We start from the raw sequence: 19,450 nt of genomic DNA, 5'->3' as shown, positions 1-19,450 counted from the left end.
CTGTGACATCACTGGATGGTTTGTAGTGACGGGGGGGGATCTGCCAAGTGGTGAAGAGTTACTTTGTGTCCTGTCACCAGGAAGCTTCTCATTCATACCGCCGGTGACATGCACGTGTTCATAGGACCATTCTAAACACATAGAACTGCATGTAATCACTTTGACGGTATTCGCATGGTTCTGAGCTATTAATGTGTGCTACATATAACTGTGTGTTACAGTATGGGAGGGGCATTGCGTTCATTCATTTAAAGCTCACCTTGCAACGAGCAATACCTTGCGGTGCAACCAAAAAAGTAGTGCATGCGCTACTTTTTTAATTTTTTTTTTTTTTTACCTACACTGCAATGTATGGTATTGCAGTAGCCCTCATTGTGGCCAGAGGTGTGCTTGGGTTGTAATTTAAATGGCTTGCAATTCCCCCTCCCTTACTGTAACACATGGTAGGTGCATTGCACAGTAGTGTGCATTAATCGCACAGAACTGTGTGGTTAACGCAACGCTGTGTTCACACCAGAAGCGTTGGCGTTTTCCTGAGCAGCCCTCAACACCCAAAAAAGATTTGCCTTGTTTTCAATTGTCGAGGTGCTGTACACTGAAAAAAAAGGAAGCACTGCAGTGTAATGCACCAGGATCAGCACACCGGCAGCTGTGTGTTTAGTGCGGCTTACTGGTGTGAACGGCAGGAGCCTGGTATAATTCACTCTGTGCGTTTAGCTGCGCTCAGTTTAGCTGTGTTTAGGGCTCATCCACATGGCCATAAAAAAAGCTTTTGTATCGGTACAGCGTTTTGTAACGGATCTGATAGCAGGTCTGTAATTTCACGTGGGCCCATGCACAAAGTCTGTAAAGATCAGTAAATTTGTGCGCAGATCAAATCCGAAAAATCTACGTCTGGTCAGTAATTTACATTTACATTGTATGTATAGAAACACATGTACATGCGTCATTTGAGCTAGGGGAATGGAAGAAGAATGTAGCAGATTTGTACGTTTATAAGTCTAAACACGCTTTTAGGTTTCATTCACACTATGTGTGATTTGGCCAGCACCCGGGTGCCACCATTGGAGGGGTGACACCGAAATGACTGACAGTCATTTTGGTGTCGCCCCCCCCCCATGAAAAGTCAGGCACGTGGTCACCGACCGAGAGACCAACAATGTCGAGACAGAGGAGGGGACCTGGCGGCATACCTCATCCCGTCGGGTGAATGTACCCTCCTCTCTCTGCCAGCGTCCATCACCAAGATGGCCGTCGGCAGGTGTCAATAAGACGACCGTGCATGCACGATGACATCATTGCGCACGCGTGTGGCAACGCCATGCGCAATGACGTCAAGGCAGGGTTTCTCACAGCCTTGGGACACCCCTGATATATGCAGATTGGTTACCAATGGATCTATTCTCACATTGCATTTAGATGCTTTTATCTGATGTCAGTTTGCTCTGCGTTTTAAGGAGGGGGGAAAAAAAAAATTCAGCTGCATCTAGGAATCAGTTTGAACTTCTGATTGCACCAAAACGCATGTGAACGCTTGCAAACACAATTTGCTGCTAGGTTTTGGTACCAGATACACCTAAACATGTAAACGCATGCAAATGTGTCATTCAAAGCATCTAGAAGCATAAACACTGCATCTAGCCAGATTTTCCTCTGCATATAGAGGACAAACACAAGAGGCAAGTGTGACTGTAGCCTTACTGACTGAAGCACTTTACTGGCCATTAAACATTTTTTTTTTTTTTAATGCAGGATCTTTTCTCCCAGCACGATCTGTTACAAATATCAGTAGTTTCGGCCATGTGCATGAACCCTTAGAAAAATTGAATTCTCTGCATCCAGGGGCAGATTTAATACACTGAATGCATATAAATGTACATTAACACAGGACAAAGTCATCTGAGGACACAAGGTTCCCTACGTTTGGCCTCATTCATCTGGGTGCAGGCTTGTGCACGGTGTGAAGGATGTGTTTGGGTAATGCGTCCAGGGGTCACAGGGAATTCGTACAGTGGCTGCATGCTGGTAAACGCTGCTCCGAGCTTATACTTGCACACAGGTGCAGATGTACATCCCTGGATGCAGACTGTCTGCGCCCAGAGGCATACATATGTACATGCTTGGAACTGTGTTTAACAGCGTACAGCCGCAGCCTGTCATTGATTTGTGTAGGCGGCTGTATATATTACCTGTGACTCCTAGATGCATAAAAAACCCATCTTTTATGCTGTGTGGGACTCTGTTCACTGTGTGAATGAATGTGACGCTGCGTTCATGCTTGACTTTTGCATTTGTTTTATATAAACAAACATTAATTTGGTAATTTAAAAACAAACAGGCTTTCCAGAGTTTACATGTTTATAAATGCGTTTAGCCTCATTCAGGAACTCTATTCTACTCCTGGATGCACAGAATTCTACTTTCTTCAAACAAAGTAAATCACACGTAATTGTCCCGTTCGCACTTATAAAATCATTACGTGCATTTATATGTGGTTAGAAATGTTCTATAAACAAATGTAAATCACTGACTGTGTGAATGAGGTCTAAGGCCTCATGCACATGGCCCTCCTACATTTAACATTTACTTCCCTAAAAAAAAGTTTAAAAAAAAATTACAGCATTAAAAAAAAATAAAGAAGCTAAAAAAATATTCACAAATAATAATTAAACAAAATAACACAAAAAATGTTTTAAAGTCCCCTGCCCCCACATACACACGCAAACATGCGTCGGGTGCGTCTATGTACAAAAACGACGATTGCACCCATTACGTCGCACATGTTACATATCGCCGCGAACGTCGCAGTGAGAACTATAAGTCTAGGGCCATCAATCACTGATGACACTAAACTGATGAGCGGTAAATACGTTTAAAGCGTCGCCTATGGCCAATTTTGGTTGCGGGAAGTTTTCTGCGGTTTCGCGGGCGCGCGCAATTTTAGAGGTTGACATGTTTAGTGTCTATTTACCCGACGTGACCCCATCTTTTATATTATACCAAAAAATTGGGGTGAAAATAAATGTTTCATAACATTTTATAGGGAAACATGTTTTTTTTTTCAAAATTTAGGGTACTTTTTTTTTGTTGTATAGTAAAAAATAAAAACCCCAGTGTTGATTAAATACCACTAAAAGAAAGCTCTATCTGTCCCCAAAAAATGGTATGAAATTCATTTCAGTACAGCGTTGCATGACGGAATAAACATCAGTCAAAGTACCGCAGCGCTGAATACTGGAAAATGGCCTGGCCAGGAAGGGGGTGAAACACAATGGCCTTTAAGTGGTTAATGTCACTTTAAGTTCTCCTGTGTTTCATTTTACTTGCGTTTACATGCATTCAGCTGCATAAAACCAGGTCAAATGGTCCTGGTATGCACATACAGTGGTACCTCGGTTCACAAACACTTCTGTTCGCGTACAATTCGATTTGCTAACAGGAAGTTTGCCAAAATGTTGGTTCTGTTCACGAACTCCGCATCGGGTGAGGAACACAACCGCAGCCTTCCCTGCTCTGACACATGGTTTAGTCGAGATTGCGGTCTGATCACAGTTTGATTCGGTTCGCGGCCAGAATCGTGGAACGAATTAAGTTCGTGAACCGAGGTACCACTTTATTTCTTTGTGTAAATGCAGCTAGACTGAACGTACGTAGACGTTGCTAAACGTCCATTCAGCCATAGAAAAGCATTCCATACTTCCACATGTGTATAGAAACAAGCTCCAAAGGCATCTGGATGCATGCATGTGCTCATGTGCATGAGTCCTAAATAAAGCAAATGCAGGAGGCTAGTGTGAACATAGCCACAATAAATCAGTGTCTATAGATCTAGCATGCTGTAGTTTTTCGTTATGGTTCAGTTTTGGCCGACTTATGGGTGACTACACTGCAGTGGAACTACTACTCTCAGTATAACCATTGGTCAGCAGACTGCTGTACATGGCAAGTTCTTAACCCATGGATGGATGAGTTAATATGGAATTCAGGTGCCAGACTGTCCAATCCAGGAGCCAGCTGGAAGTTTATAGAGGTCGGCTCATTCAGGCCCCAGCTGTTGCCCCTGGGATTTGTCCTGTCTTATTATGTGATATGGTTATTGGACTTTGTGGAAGTCACCACTTGGAATTGGCTGCCTCTTTATGAATGGCCCTGATGACTGGAAGTAATAGATGGCTAGCCTGAGCTGAGGTTTTGGCTAGGTGCCTATGACATAACAATTTGTAACTGGCACAATGGCCTGGGGTGAGCCAGATCACAGCTTACATTGGCGCAGCCCCAGACTATTTTCATTCCGAGCAGGGTCAGAGTGCTAGGCTACGTTTGTCATGGCACTGTCCCCAGACACATTTCTAATTCTGATGTCTGCGGTTCTCCTGTCATATTTATTCACAGTGAACTTCCTGCCATTCATTGTTTTTCTTTATTCCCAACTAATATAAAATATGTATTCCAATTCTCTTTATTGGGCCTCGAGTGCTTCCAGGAATGGTTACTTTACCTGTATAGTATTGCAGACCTGGCAGTGCACGTTGTATTTGTGTTGTCGGCCTGCTGTAGTGCTATTATACAGCCGGTGAGGAAGATGTTCACAGCTTCCTCTACAAGTGTGGACGTGCAGCTCTGAACGCTAGAGGCAAACGGCCAAGCCATCTCTTTTTACGCAATATTTTGGCACTGTATACCTGCAGATGGCTTGCAGGGGCACACAAACCATTAAAGGACAAACTCCAGGCAAGCACAAAATTATTTTTGCAGTGGGGCTATCACGCACTGCAAGGGTTAAGTGCTCGTTTTGTCTAGGGGGCTCAAATAGAGCAGATTTACTTACTTGATCCTCGATCTGCTGTCTCTTAGGTCTGCAGCCTCTTCTCCTCTCCACTCCGGCAGTCTAAGGACTGCTGACATCACCACGTCTTATGCAAGTTCATTGACTTGCATTAGACATGAAGACGCTGTGGGACATTCCATAGCTGGAGCGGAGGGAGAGAAACTTTATCACTAACCACCATGGGATAGGGGACCAGGGGAGTAATGCAGCTTTATTTGAGCTCCTATGCAAAACGAGCACTTAGCCCTTTATAGTAAGTGGGTAGCCCCAATGCAAGTAATTCCCCCACCTTCACCTGGAGTTCTTTTTTTTGCCTTGTAAATCCTAGCTGGATCCATTTTACATGGGCGCCTCAATTCTGTCTCAGCAGGGTATCCTACACTAATCTTCTGCTGAGTCGGATCAGAAATGCGATGGATGTCACTTGTGACATCCTTGTCCATTCCGATTGTTCCTCCTTTTTGGGATGGAAGAAAAACTGACCCATGTAATTACTACGTGTGAAACGGGCCCTAATTAGAGAGAAGTCTTGGTTGTAATACTATTTTTGTGACATAAAACATTTTTATGAAACGTACCCCCTCGTTCACACCTCTGTGATGCGACATTGCAGGGGTGCAGCAGGATGCGCCTGTGGTGGGCTGCCTACAGCAGCTACATCGCATGGAAAGAAGTGCAAGCTTTTTTTTTTGTATGGCGCCACATTGCATGTCAATAGGCACATATGGCTAGGTAAGTTGGCGTGTGATTAGGAAATAATGGCATAGTGGTGTACCTAACATTGCACCATGCGATGCATGTAATTGCATACGCTTCCGCATTGCATTGGTGTGCGGTGCCTAATTGTTGTAGCACTTTGTACTTGTAAAACAATGGTTATGATAGGGAGTATTGTTAAGGTTTACAACTATTTACTCCACGCTGTTCTCCATACAATTTTATACATCTCCAAAAGTGCATACAGTGCTGAACAATAAATCAATCAATAATGAAATCTTAAAACCTAAATACCATTTACTTAACTGGTTGCTCTTCCAACAATGTCTTCATCTCAAAAAGTGCATACAGTGTTAAATCAGTAAGTGGCTTAAGTGTATAATAAGCGACCAAACAAAACACACTTTGTGGGTTATTCACTCAGCTGCCAAAGCGGAGGGAGCCTAACACTTAAGCCCTGTACTGCTCACTTCACTTGACTTCACTTCGGCTCGGCTAACAGCTTCAGAGCATTCAGCTTAACCCGAAGTGAAGAACACATTTACCTCAGCTGATCCAACATCTGGATCGGCTGAGGCGAGCGTTCGGCAGTTCATTCGCTGCGGTTCGCCCCTATTATCATAGGGTCTGCACAGCAGTGAGTGAATAGCAGATTGCATTCTGCTCGGTTATTATGTTCTATACATACACCTATACAAAAGAGAGAAAAAAACAGCGTGAGGTTCCCCCCCAAAAGCCCACCAACCCGACCGCACCTGTCAAAATGAACACTGACAGGTGCCAGCCGAATGTCAACAGATCGGCGTAGCTTGCGGTGACATCACCGCTAGCTTCGCCGATCTGTTGTCATTCGGCCCCCACCTGTCAAATCGCTATTGAAAGGTTCTGAAAGAGTGACAACAAATGAGCAGAGTCAGCCGTGACATCACAGCTGGCTCCGCCCATTGCCATTCGGCCGCCTATTTGTGTACATTAATTTTATATATGTTGTTCATTTAGACAGGTGCGGTCGGGTCAGTGAACTTTTGGGGGGAACCCCACGCTGTGGCATTTTATTTTTTAAATTTGTTTATATTTTGCGTGGAGAACGCTCTGCTTCTGCAGACAGTTCTACCCCGCTTTGGCTGTGTGTTCGGCTCAGCCAAGCTCTTCGGCTGCTGTAAGGGCTATTGTGAATAGCCTGTACAGCAGACCTTCAGTTTGGTTCAACCGAAGGCTTCTTGCAGCTGAAGCAAGCCAAAGGATTAGCTGAAGGTTCAGCTTAATCCTTCGGCTCGTTAGTGAATAACCCCCTTTGTGTGTTACCTAATCACATTAAGTTCATGCTCAAAAACCGTGTTCATTAAAAGCCTTATACATCTATATCAATATCGTCCACTTTTAGTGAATGAATGTAAAGTGCTCTTCCAATGTGGCCTTATATTTACATTATTATATTTTATATTGCAGTCACTGCAAGTGGACTAGTTTTTACGATATTGATATTTTTTGTAGCCTTTTAATGAACATTGTGTTTTTGAGCACGAACTTAATGTGATTAGGTGACACGCAAAGTGTGATTTGTTTGGTCACTTATTTATTATGCACTTGATTTTTATGCTATTTTACTGATTTATTTAACACTCTGCACTTTCTGAGATGTCAACAGTGTTGTTCACACTTTTTAATAGCGCAGGGAAGGATTAAATTACATGTCAGTTTAGTTGCTGCTTCTCATTGGGGAGATTTCTCTTCACTTCCTCTCCCGAAGATGCAACTGGAAGTAGGATGTCAATCTCTCAAAGTGGGGGAAGTCCCTTCTTAAACCAGGTACACACAATGGGTTTTGGCTGATTTCAGCAGAGATCAGCTGAAATTCGTACAGTTGAGGACACTTCCTTTAGCAGAAGTTGACCATTAGATAGACATTTGGCCAGAAGGAGCTGCAAACTCTAGGTATTCCGACAGTGGACAGCAGCCGAATCAAATAGGGGCAGTGGGAGATTCTGTTCTATTTTCTTCGTTTAGCCTGCAGGTTGAAGAAAATACAGTGGTACCTCGGTTCACGCTTCTGTTTGCGAACAGTTCGGTTCGCGAATAGGAAGTTCAGCAAAATTTTGCTTCCGTTTGCGAACTCCGTATCGGGAGAAATAACACAGCCATAACCATCTTCCCTGCTCTGACACTGGTCGGTGCTTCCTCTAGTCGAGATCGCGGTCTGATCTGATCACAGTTTGATTCGGTTTGCAACCAATTTGGTTCGCAACCAGCATCGTGGAACAAATTAAGTTTGTGAACCGAGGTACCACTGTATATACACGTATACCCTACTTTAGACAGTTGCTACTGAAATAGGTGTCATCTTTGGAAGATTTACCCATGCTTTTTGCCTCTCACACTTGTATTAATTTAATTTCAATTGGAATACATGCTATTTGTTTTCTGCACATCTGTTCGGTTGCTGGATATCACAGGTCCTCTTTTGTCCCTGGCATTGGACAGTTCCTTAAAGGAGAACTATGAAGTGAGGGATTTTCACAATGAAACTTTCGCCTCAATAGATTGGGAAGTGAGCGAACACATATCGTCGCGCGCTCACTTCTCGATCATGTTCCTGCAGAGAGCCGTGACTGTCACTCACAGCTCCCTGCAGGGATTCCCCCCCCTCCCCACTCCGATCCTCCAGCGCTGACTGGCAGAAGGACGGGAGAGGGGCGGGCACAGCTGGCTCTGCCTCTAGATAGGCAGAGCCCGATGTCAATCACGCAGCTGGGTGGATCTCGAAGGTAATGTCAGGATCGGTACCGGCTGCGGCGGTCTCAGTATACCGTGAGCTGTCGCTCGCCATATACTGAGCTTTGAGTCATGGGAGGACGCTAGTTTATGTCCTCCCGTGACCCTTAAGGTGCCCATACACTGCACGATTCTCGTACGAGAATCCTTCAGTGTGAATGAAGATGTGCGACTGTTTCTACTGTACGGCCACACGTCTTTTGTTTAAGGAGCATGCTAGAAAACCAGCCGAAAATCTTACGATTGTCGGACGGTTTAAACGGTGCTCGGGAGACAAATGCCGAACGGGCCGGTGTGTGCACACGCACACTGCCTGTTCAGCATTGCAGTCATTGGAAGCCCGCCCCTCAGGGGGGCGGGTTTGCGATGATCGCACGTACGATCTGCCTGTCCAAGATGGGCAGATCGGACGTTTTTTAAATTGCTTTACAACCATCGCAAGACTAAGGTCTTGCGATGGTTGTAAAGTGTATGGCCACCTTAAGGAGAACCATGGGGAAAATCACTGACCCCATAGTTCTCCTTTAATGTTGCAGTGAGCAGCCCAACATAATGACATGGTGCCACTCTCTGAAGCCTTTTCCTGTGAGCCCAGGGATGCCTATTGATGTACCCCCAGTGGGTGGGGTCCTTGACACCCCGGGATCACAGTAGATGGTGCTTCTCATACAGCCTAGTAGAGAAGCACCATCTAATGGCAGAGAGTGCTTTCTGTATGGTACAGCCAGATATTCATCCATCGTGCAATACTGTCAGTAAGGCGCCTGATTCCCAAATTTTTTCTTAGGCAGGACAATGACTCCAAACATGAAGTCAAAGTTATAAAGAACTGTCTTCAGTGAAAAGGAAAACAAAGAAATATGGTATGGCTCCCACAGAGCCCCGATCTCAACATTATTAAGTTTGGGATTACATGACAAGACAGAAGCATTGAGGCAGCCTAAATCCACAGAGCTGTGCTTGGTGCTCCCAGATGTTTGGAACAACATACCTGCCAAGTCCCTTAAAATAAAAACTTTACCTTTATACCTAGGAGCATTTGTCAAAGGGTGGGCATGTCAACTATTGATTTTCTTTTTTTTTTTTTCTGTTTATGTACTTTGCAGGTTATTGATAAATAAAAAACATTACTATAATCACATGATCGGTTACTATGTTCTAAAAGTTGCATCCTCTCCATGGCTTTAGATATGTAACTTCTAACCCAGAGATGAAACTTGCACTGCAGTGAAGCTAAGGAAATTATTTAGAATGGCATATATTTCAGGCTATCTGCAATATAGCCTTTTTCTAGAAGTGTGCACAAAGGGCACATGAGCATTGAGTTGTTGGTAATTCAGGGAAATGTCTATAGAATTCTGCCATAGTTCTGCAAAAATACAAGGTGGTGCTGATGGGGGATTTATTCTAATTGGGTCCATGTGTCCAATAGAGTAATTTTCTGCACCCTTGAAGATTAATCATTTTAATTAATTTGTTAAATCGGCAATGGACGGATGTGCTACTTTCGGGGTCATAATATTTGTGCCACATTACTTCCATTTGAATGCTGCATGGTATAGTGCAAAGTTTGCACGTGCCTGTCATAGGAAACCTGGCTTGCCCCACTTTTCTAGGTCACAAATTCCTCTCCATCTCATTTCTGATTTCTTTATGATTACGTGACAATATTTTTTGAGTTGTTAAATTTACTTAGATTTTCTGATGCTGCTTTAAGGTTTGCAAGGGCAGCTTCTTGGGTAGCTGCTTTTAGGTTTGCAAGGGCAGCTTCTTCAGTAGCAACTTCCTGATTAAGTTTTTGACCATGTCAAGTTTCTAAACATTGAAAGCTTTATTCCCCTGCAATAGGCCAGGCATGCTCACCTCTTCATTGGTGTATAGGCCTACTGTGCTCCATTCCAGTGCTGCATCCTTGAAAAGCCTGTACTTCAGTCAAAACTTCCAGGAGTGTCAAAGTTTTTGTTGTCGTACCCCCCCACTTCCTCCAATGAGAAGACTCGGTTAATGTAGGGGGTTGGAGGAAGGAGCCAGTGTGCAATGGAGAGGACAACTTTTATTACTTAAATACTTCTGGTGTTGCTACTAAATGGCCAGCAGTTTCCATGAGGTTTGCTTGACAACGAGTGTGGACAGAATCCAAACAGGGTGCTATACATTTATGAAGGTACTGATGGCTGTTTAATATTTTATATAAGGTAATTCCAGGGTAAACTTCCACTTTAAGAATCCACTGTAAGACAAGTAGAAAATCAGTTATTTGAAAATTTACTACTTTTGGTTTCTTTATTTCAGAAACATAATTCAGCACTCAAAAGATACCCTCGATAACTTGCAAAAACAAAATGCTGCTTTTAAACCAGTTCTTGCAGTAATTGAGGTAAGTAGACAGTGACCTGGACCCCAGAAGTTCTAGTATGTGTAAGTCATTCTAACATGGTGAGTGAAAGTAGACACAGGCACCATACACTGGGCCACGAGATGACTTCGTTGGGCCACGAGATGACTCCACGAGATGTTGAAAGGTGATGCGAGGAATCTGACGCTGCACAGTACCAGTCTTGCCACTCTCCGTTCTGCCCTAACATTGACTAGTCGCTGACGGCCACAATTCGCACGTTCAGACCCAGATTTTCGGCTGACAGTCCAGTCTTTAAACACTTTAACAGCTACTCTTGAACATTTAACACATTTTGCTGTTTTGCTGATACTCGTTCCATGGCTTGAGCACCAACAATCATCCCACGTTCAAAGGCTGTTAAATCGCATTGTTTACCCATATCTTCAGAAAAAAATCGCTTCTACTGTCGTAAACAACCTGCTTCCCTATTTATAATGGTCTGGCCCTCTAGCAACTTCAGCGTGAAATTATAGCTAATTTGCCTACAAACTTCAGGTGGTCATAATAATCTGGCCACTCGGTGTGTATATACAAATGCTTGTGTCAAGTAGTTTATTTCTGATCTATCCTCTGATGTTCCGTTTTAGATTAACCCTTTCACTGCCACTGACATGAGATATCCATCTGTGTGAAATAAAAATATATAATTTCAAATCTGGATACGGAACAGGGGTGTGGAATTACTTTCGCCCGACGCCTGGGACAGGCAGTTTTGGGCGCCAGGCGTGTAGTGGTTTTTTTCTACTTGAACCTCCCTGGCGGTATTCCCGAGTGTCTCGGGGTTAATTTTGAACACCAATAGCGGTAACCACGAGCCACACTCGGATTACACAATAGTGTCACCTTGTCCCTACGAGCCCGCGGTGTCCTCTGCTGTGTGTGCCTGGCCGATGCTGGCATCTGACTTTTAGTTATGTTTTCGGCGTCACAGAGGGGGGCGGAGCCGGCGGGAAATTCAAAAGTGAAACATGCAATACACACACAATACAATGTAATCGGCTATGATTACATTACTGTATCAAACCGTTTCACTAGAGCTTTGTCCAGTGCCCTGCCTGCACTTTTACTGTTCTTTCTGTTTGGAAACTTGAACATCCATGGCATCCAAACAGCGTCCCTTTAGGTCAAAAGATAGAAAACAGCAATAGTGATTTTAGAATCACATCACTGTACGGCTGTCCAAAATCCCTTGTAACTAGCCTGATGCTCGCTCTCCTCTAACTTCAACTGTTGGGAAATGGAATTACCCACACAAATCTGACCCCCTCTCCCTTCCCTGCTATACTTGCCTTTCAGCGAACGGTGCTTTCTGCCTGCCAGTACAGGTACCTGTGCCATGTATTCTGAGTTTTGCTCACAAATTGCAAGCACTTGTTGCTCAGCACGGTCACCTGACAGCACTGACCAATGAGAAGTTCTTTTTTTGCTGCTGAATACGGTTTTGCTTAAAACCATTTTTTGTATCAATTTAGACTTTTATAATAATGTATCATTTGAAAAATGGGAATTAAGCATACAGAATACAGAATTCTAAATTCGGAACTCGGCACAAGGAATGTGGAATGTGGCATGCGGAATGTGGCATGCGGAATGTGGCATGCGGAGTTTGGAATACTGAATTCAGATTAGAGATTTGGAATACGGAATTTGTAAGTTACTATATTCCAAATTCCATATTCTAACTTCCAAATTCGTATTCCATATTCCAAATCTCTAATCTGAATTCCGTAATCCATATTCTAAAATATTCCGTATTCCAAATACTATATTCTATTTGGAATATGGAATATAGCATTAAGAATATGGATTACGGAATTCAGATTAGAGATTTGGAATAAGGAATACGGAAATCCGAGTTTTGAATTCGGAATTCAAATTACGTATTCCAAATTGTCAGTTTTATTTTCTATCTCTGTAACAACACTTTTTTTTTTTGGATATTTTTGTGATCTTTGTCCCTTTTTTTTTTTTTTTTTTATTTTTTTTATCTTGTCCTGTAATCTGGTTTCACGATTTACAGGAATTGCGGGAAAATCTCGCTAGAGGGCACACGGCAATAAAAACCTAAAAAATTGAACCATTTTCACTCTTGCCAAAAGCTAAGAAAAGTAACGTTAGTCACTAATACCAGCTCCTATAGTTTTCCCTTTTTATAGATTGACCTCGTTCAGTATTGTTATCCCTAGAAATGCCTTTGGTGTTGTAGCTAATGAATATGAAACTGTGTATGGCCAGCATTGTTTTGTAAAGCAGACTTCCCTCAGCTAGTGGAATATGTATTGCTGCCATCCAGTCTACAGTGGAAGCAGACCTCTACAGAGAGACCACTGCTTCCGTGCAGTGACCAAGGGCCTTTCTTTGCCACCTGCTAGCTGGGGACAAGCTTCTCCATTCAGACTATGGCTGCTTCTAAAGAAAACATTCATTATTCACTATTTTTATTTTTTATTTTAAGGGAAATGGTGAAGATCATACCTTGCAAACAACCAGAAATTATGCACAAGAGGTGAGGTTTAATGCTTTTACATTCTATTGATTTTTATGGGTTCAATTCTGTATCTTTTTGTATTAGATTTAAATGGTTTTATGTAAACCAATAATACATTGAGCCTGATTTACTAATAGCAAACAAATAAGAGCAGGGAGAAATCTCTATAAAGATATTTTGGTACACTTAAGCCCGTGACACACTCCATGTGAAGCCGTGCAGAGCAAAGCAGTCAGTTGCATGCAGTGTGTGCAAGCTGAGTGCAGTCAAATGGCTAAGGATGACATTTTTCGTCTCTGCAAGTTCAGCTATGCGTGCTCTCGCAAGATGACGTGCCGGAGAGAAAATGCCATGACACACTGCCTGCGAAGACAGCACGCCTCTGCTTCGCATGCAGTGTCACAGCCTTTACAGTGTGATGCGCTGACACATGCCCACCCAGCAATCACAATCTCCTTACTGGTCTTCTAAAATTTACACTTGCGTTTTAGTACATAAGTTGTGTTCACAGTTTCCAGTGTTGATAAAACATCCAAATTATTGCTTCTAATCTGCCCTATATTTGCCTGGTATACTTTTATCCATTATGTATAGTGGCTGCCATTGCATGCCTCCTTCTGAAAATGCTAGATGTCTTACTAGTATGTTTCGATCACTGTCCTGGAACGCATGCTGTAGATTTGTATCTATTATTTATTTAGACCTTTCAAGATTTTTATTCTATCTGCAAAAAAAACTGACAGAACAACCAAAATATGTATAAGATTGACAGACAACATAGAGTATATACAGTATATGCTAGATGGATGTGAACAGCTGGATAACTGCAAAATACAAAGCACAGGTGGCGACCAAAAAGAAAAAACGTACAGCTCTAATATATGGATTAGAGAAAAAAACTGCACAATTTACTAATCCTAATGTAATCGTTTACAGGGGGGAATCTTAAGAGTGACAAACACCTGACCTGTTCTCTTGCTAGCATTGCCTCTTCTTATTCCTGTAAAATCTCCTTCTTGCATGGTAAGGCAAGAGGCAGAGTTGGGAGCACAAGAGATGATCCAGCCTGAAGGAATCCGGTGGGCAATTTTAGCACGCAGCACCTACTTAAATATCAGGTTTGGGTGGATGGACATCTAAAAACTTTGCAGTAATAGAGTATTTATTGGAATACAAATTGTATAGCTACAAATAGTTTAAGACCCACAGAGACTTTGTAGTCCTAAAACAGAGTGGGCGAGTGAGAATAAAAGCGAAATGGTTAAAATGCTTTTAACCATTTTAAAAAAACTTTTAAGATATACACAAATGTCTTTGCTTATTGGAAAGCCTTGCGCGGGGCTGATAAGATCCACAAAAGTAAAACATTTACAGAAATTATGAACATAGCTGCCTTCATAATAGCATCAGTGGTTCTGATGGGGCAAGAACTGTACTTATTGCGTTTAGTACATGTCGTCATCTTCAGAATCTGCTAGGTATGTGATGTGTCAGAGCTACTTATATTTTTTCCTGGCATCAGAATGACAGCCATGGAAATTGCATCCTTAAAGAAGAGTGTTATAATGGAAGCCTTCATTATTCTCTAGGAGGTGTCCCTTTTTTTTATTAGCTTTTAGAGTTTAGCTTTAAACAGATTAAATGCATGTAAAGAAACGGTTTTGATCTGCCAAAGCATGTGTATTTTTCTCTGTGCTTTTTGAGCTTCTCTTTCTTGTCACTCTCAACTCCTACAATCAGGATGCTCCTGAAGCCCCTGTTTAGGTTCCTTGTGCTCTTTCTCCTTTCCCCATTTTAAAACCTGACATTTACAGGGTATTTTTTGGGGGGGGGGAGGCGGGGCAGCTCTGAAGATAACCTTTTAACGTTTTTTAACTTTTTTTTTATTTTTACCAGCTTGGTGTAGATGTCCTTTACATTCGTCTAACACAAGGGAGCAGCGAGGAAGAGGTCAGTGTTTGTACTTTCTTGTAAGCCAAACAGCATTGATTTGAAATTTCCCTCCATTTCTTGTCATTTCTTAATCTCAAATGTCAACCTGCTCATGCCAGAATACTGTACTTAAAGGAGAACTATGAGATGAGTGATTTCCACTCGCCTCATAGTTCTAGCCGACCTGTGACAATGAGACTATCGCAGGTCGGCTCAGTAGATCGGGAGGTGAGCGAACACATACCAGTTTCGCTCACCTCTCGATCCTGTCACGGCTCTCTGCCGTGACGGGGAGGGCTGGATTCCCCTCTCCCCGCTCCGATCTGCCAGCGCTGACTGGTGGAACGGACGGGGGAGGGGGCGGGTACAGCTGGCTCTGGGGTGAATACACCCCATGGAAATATTCAAACAGGCAAACATTAGATCTCCATTCAAACAGTGCCTACAGATAAATGGGATATACTTGAATACAAAAAAATATGCAAAAATACTGCATCAGTAGCTGTATTAGTGTTTGTGTAAATGGTAAGTACCCTTTTGGCCTCAGAAGCCTCAGAAGCTGGCATTGCCCCCTTTAGGAGATACTATTTTTGTAGTTGCTTTGCACAACTCGCCACCAGTCTCTGATATGGACTCAGCCGCTAAATTACTCCACTCGCTTGTTCCCTCTTGTCTCGACTATTGCAACTCCCTCCTCATTGGCCTACCTCCACACAGGCTATCCCCCCCTTCAGTCCATCATGAATGCAGCTGCTAGACTCATTCACCTAACCAACTGCTTAGTGTCTGCAACCCCCCTCTTTCAATCCCTACACTGGCTTCCAGTAGCCCAAAGGATACAATTCAAAATATTAACAATCGCTTATAAAGCCTTCCACAACTTTGGCCCCGGATATATCTCAAACCTTGTCCCACAATATCACCCTAACCGTCCCCTCCGCTCATCCCAAGACCTCCTGCTTTCCAGCTCCCTTGTCAACTCCTCCCATGCTTGCCTCCAGGACTTCACTAGAGTCTCTCCCATCCTCTGGAACTCTTTACCCCAACCTGTCAGTCTATCTCCCACCTTGACTGCCTTTAGACATTCCCTAAAGACTCCTCTTCAGGGAAGCCTATCCCACCTCAACCTAACCACTGAACCATCACGTTCTAAAACAATTCATCCCCTCACAGCTCCCGCTTCATGTATCACTTCTCCCTCCCTTTTTAGATTGTAAGCCCTCAGGGGCAGGGCCCTCAACATCTTTTCTTGAATTGTATTGTGATTGACATTAGTCTTCCCTATATTGTATAGTGCTGTGCAAACTGTTGGTGCTGTATAAATCCTGTATAATAATAATTTGCTAGTGTGCTTCAGAAAAATGTAGTGTTTTAAAGATCCATTTTTGGTTCAGGCAGATGGCCTCCCATTGCCAACAAGTGCTCTTTCATATGATGCTTAATTCATAGTTGACTTGATGACTTAAAGCTCCCAGGCACTGAAAGAGCAAAGTATCTCTAAACCGTAACCTTTCCACAACTCTTGCTTCATATCGCGTATGATATTCTTCTCTTGAAATGCTGTCATCGGTTTGCATCGAACTGCCAGGATGCGATACAGTGCGTTCCAGCACATGACCGATCTGGAACGCACTGTTTATGGTGTGAACAAGCCCTAAAAAAGGTTCTAAGTTTTGGCACCTTACCTGCAATGTCTGGTTCATGGATTTAAAGTGTGTAAATATAGGGGGGTACTTTCTTTTCCATGTGGCAAATCTGTGTTCATTTAGCTTGTGAGAATAAATAAATGTCATTTTATGCATCATTTGTTCAAGTAGATCACCTTTTATTATTTATAGGCACTGTTTGAATATTGAGCATCAACATTTTTAATGGGGTGTATGTACGTTTTCACATGCATGTACTTGCCAGTTAAAGTTATGGGAACCATATTTTTGAGATTTAACAGGGTTCTAGCTCTTTTAAAAATGCATTAAGTTTGGAGTACAATCTCTGGAGCAGCTTTATTTACTGTTCCAGGTTATAGATGAAATCTTAAAACTCAATGAAGATCCTAAAGTCCATGGAGTTGTCCTTCATTTGGCTGAACCTAGCCTCAGAGTACTAAATGCATTGACACCGGACAAAGATGTGGATGGGTAAGAAATATATACCCCTTTTTGCCAGCTTCACAGTAATGAGACACTATTTGTCATTATGTTTCAGACCCTGTAAACTAGCTGTGGCAGCTCTACAGAGAATTCTTTTTTTTTTTTTTTAATCCGTTTTATTTTATTCAGAGTCACAGATAGCAACTTGGGAAAGATGGTACGCACCAATGCTAAGGAGGGGTTCATATCACCCACTGCTAATGGTATCGTCAGGATCGTAGAACTATTGGGTAAGTAGTATATTAAAGCAGAGCACTGCAACACATAATTGAATTTTTTTCCCGTTTTTTCACCATGAATGATTTTAACCCTCCGGTCCCCTCTCCTCTGCAAGAATGCGGAAGTGTTGTATAATACATCACTTCCGCATTCTTGTGTCACTCTCCAGCTTCAGAAGCTGATGTAGCAGATCTGTGCTTCATCAGCTTCTTTTGGGGGGTCCTAGGTGACATTAGGGGTCTGATCAGGTTGCATGACGGAATAAACGTCAGTCAAAGTACCGCAGCGCTGAACACTGAAAAATGGCCTGGCCAGGAAGGGGGTCTAAACACCTGGTCTTGAAGTGGTTAAATGAAGTTACATCAATGGTTCCATTGTTTGGCAAACCTTTTAAATTTTTTTCCATTTTAAAAATGTTAAAATATCTTAGTCTTTAAAATGTTTTATGTTTTAAAGACTACCTGCCCAAAGCAATCAAGGTACATACAGTAAACTCCCCATTATCCAGCATTCAAGCAACTGGCAATATTAAGCAACAAATGGGGCTAAACAATGGGGGAACAACAGCCAGCCTGCTATTGGCTATTTAAAAATGCAATAGCAGGCTGGCTATTGTGCACGCCCACTGAGCAGAGGAGCGGACCTGAGTCAGCACTTTCTCAGGTTCTCGCCTCGGTGTGTGCGGTTTCAATAGCCCGTCTTGTATTGTAATTTGAAATGGCCAATTGCAGGCTGGCTAATAAACCCCCTGCCCGCTGAGCAGAGTAGCGGACCTGAGAGAACTTTCTCTCATCCCAATACCGGAAACTTCTGGTATCAGGAAGCCAGGCGGCAAGTAATTACATGCCGCCCGGTTTTCTGATTGGCCTGGAAGCCATCTCCATGCTTCCTTGTCAACAGGGAGCATGAAGATGGCTTCCCCGCCAATCAGGAAGCCGGGGTGCTGGTAAAAACTCGCCCTCCGGTCTTCCTGATTTGGCCGGGAAGCCGGCTCCATGCTCCCTCGTCACCTGCTGACGAGGTAGCATGGATTCGGCTTCACGGCAAGCCGGGTAAGGAGTCATTGCCTGCCCCCCGGCTTCCTGATTGGCCAGGAAGCCGGCTCCCTGGTGACGAGAGAGCATGGAGGGGGCTTCTTGGCCATTCAGGAAGCAGGGCAGGGTGTAATGACTTGCCGCCCTACTTCCTGATACCAGAAGTTCTTGCATCGGGAGCATTTGGGCGAGTACGAGTACTCCCCTAAATACTCTGTATCGGCACCGATACTAGTATTGGTGCATCCCCAGTACTAACAAATCTGTCCAGGCCATTTAAAGTATCTTTTTAGACTAAGCAATATTGTGATCTCTTTCTAAATCTACATTTTAGCTTTACTCAGACATACCTAAGGTATAGATGTATACATATTCCTTTTTATTAACTTATTATATATATTTTTTTTCCTATAGTTAACTCATTTGAGGGGAAGAATGTGTTGATTGTTGGTGCTAGTAGTTCCCTGGAGGCCCCTCTAAACTATCTGCTACAGAAGAAAGGTGCTGTGTCTACATTTAGCTCCTGGCAGTCCCAGCAGCTGCAGAACAAGGTACAATGCTGAGGTTGATGTATAGCAGCTGCTCCTGCCTTTTGCGGAGTCAGTGGCTGTTGTCTATAGTTATTTTAGAAATCTTTACCTAAACTATATAGCTGCTGACCTTGGCATGTTTTACAGGGAATGTCTTATGCCATTTTTACATAATCTCTGCAATTGGTAAATTAAAGAACAACATTACAAAGCACTAGTTGTACTTTATTTTACTGGCAAATTACATAATCGTATAACAACTGTAGAACTTCTTTTTTTTTTTAAATAGATAACCGGTCTGGATTAGGATAGAAAACATTAGCTCATGTTGCAATACGTGTTGTAGGTACAATTTTTCATTCAATATATTCAGTATTTTCTG

At 42.9% G+C, this 19,450-nt stretch overlaps 1 protein-coding gene across 1 annotated transcript in view; it reads left to right on the top strand.

The window, feature by feature from the left end:
- MTHFD1L (methylenetetrahydrofolate dehydrogenase (NADP+ dependent) 1-like) overlaps positions 1–19,450 on the top strand; it is a 214,954-nt gene that overhangs the window by 5,080 nt on the left and 190,424 nt on the right. Inside the window, exons 3-8 of the mRNA XM_018567580.1 lie at positions 10,610–10,694; positions 13,171–13,221; positions 15,100–15,153; positions 17,155–17,273; positions 17,415–17,515; positions 18,953–19,089. Of these exons, the coding sequence (XP_018423082.1) occupies positions 10,610–10,694; positions 13,171–13,221; positions 15,100–15,153; positions 17,155–17,273; positions 17,415–17,515; positions 18,953–19,089 (547 nt within the window). The remainder of the gene's footprint in view (positions 1–10,609; positions 10,695–13,170; positions 13,222–15,099; positions 15,154–17,154; positions 17,274–17,414; positions 17,516–18,952; positions 19,090–19,450) is intronic.

The sequence above is a fragment of the Nanorana parkeri genome, unplaced genomic scaffold, assembly GCF_000935625.1.
Source record: "Nanorana parkeri isolate BGI_ZX_2015 unplaced genomic scaffold, ASM93562v1 scaffold1067, whole genome shotgun sequence".
Lineage (NCBI taxonomy): Eukaryota > Metazoa > Chordata > Amphibia > Anura > Dicroglossidae > Nanorana > Nanorana parkeri.
The sequence above is the reverse complement of the archived record's forward strand: the minus strand, read 5'-3'. Positions and strand labels throughout refer to the sequence as shown.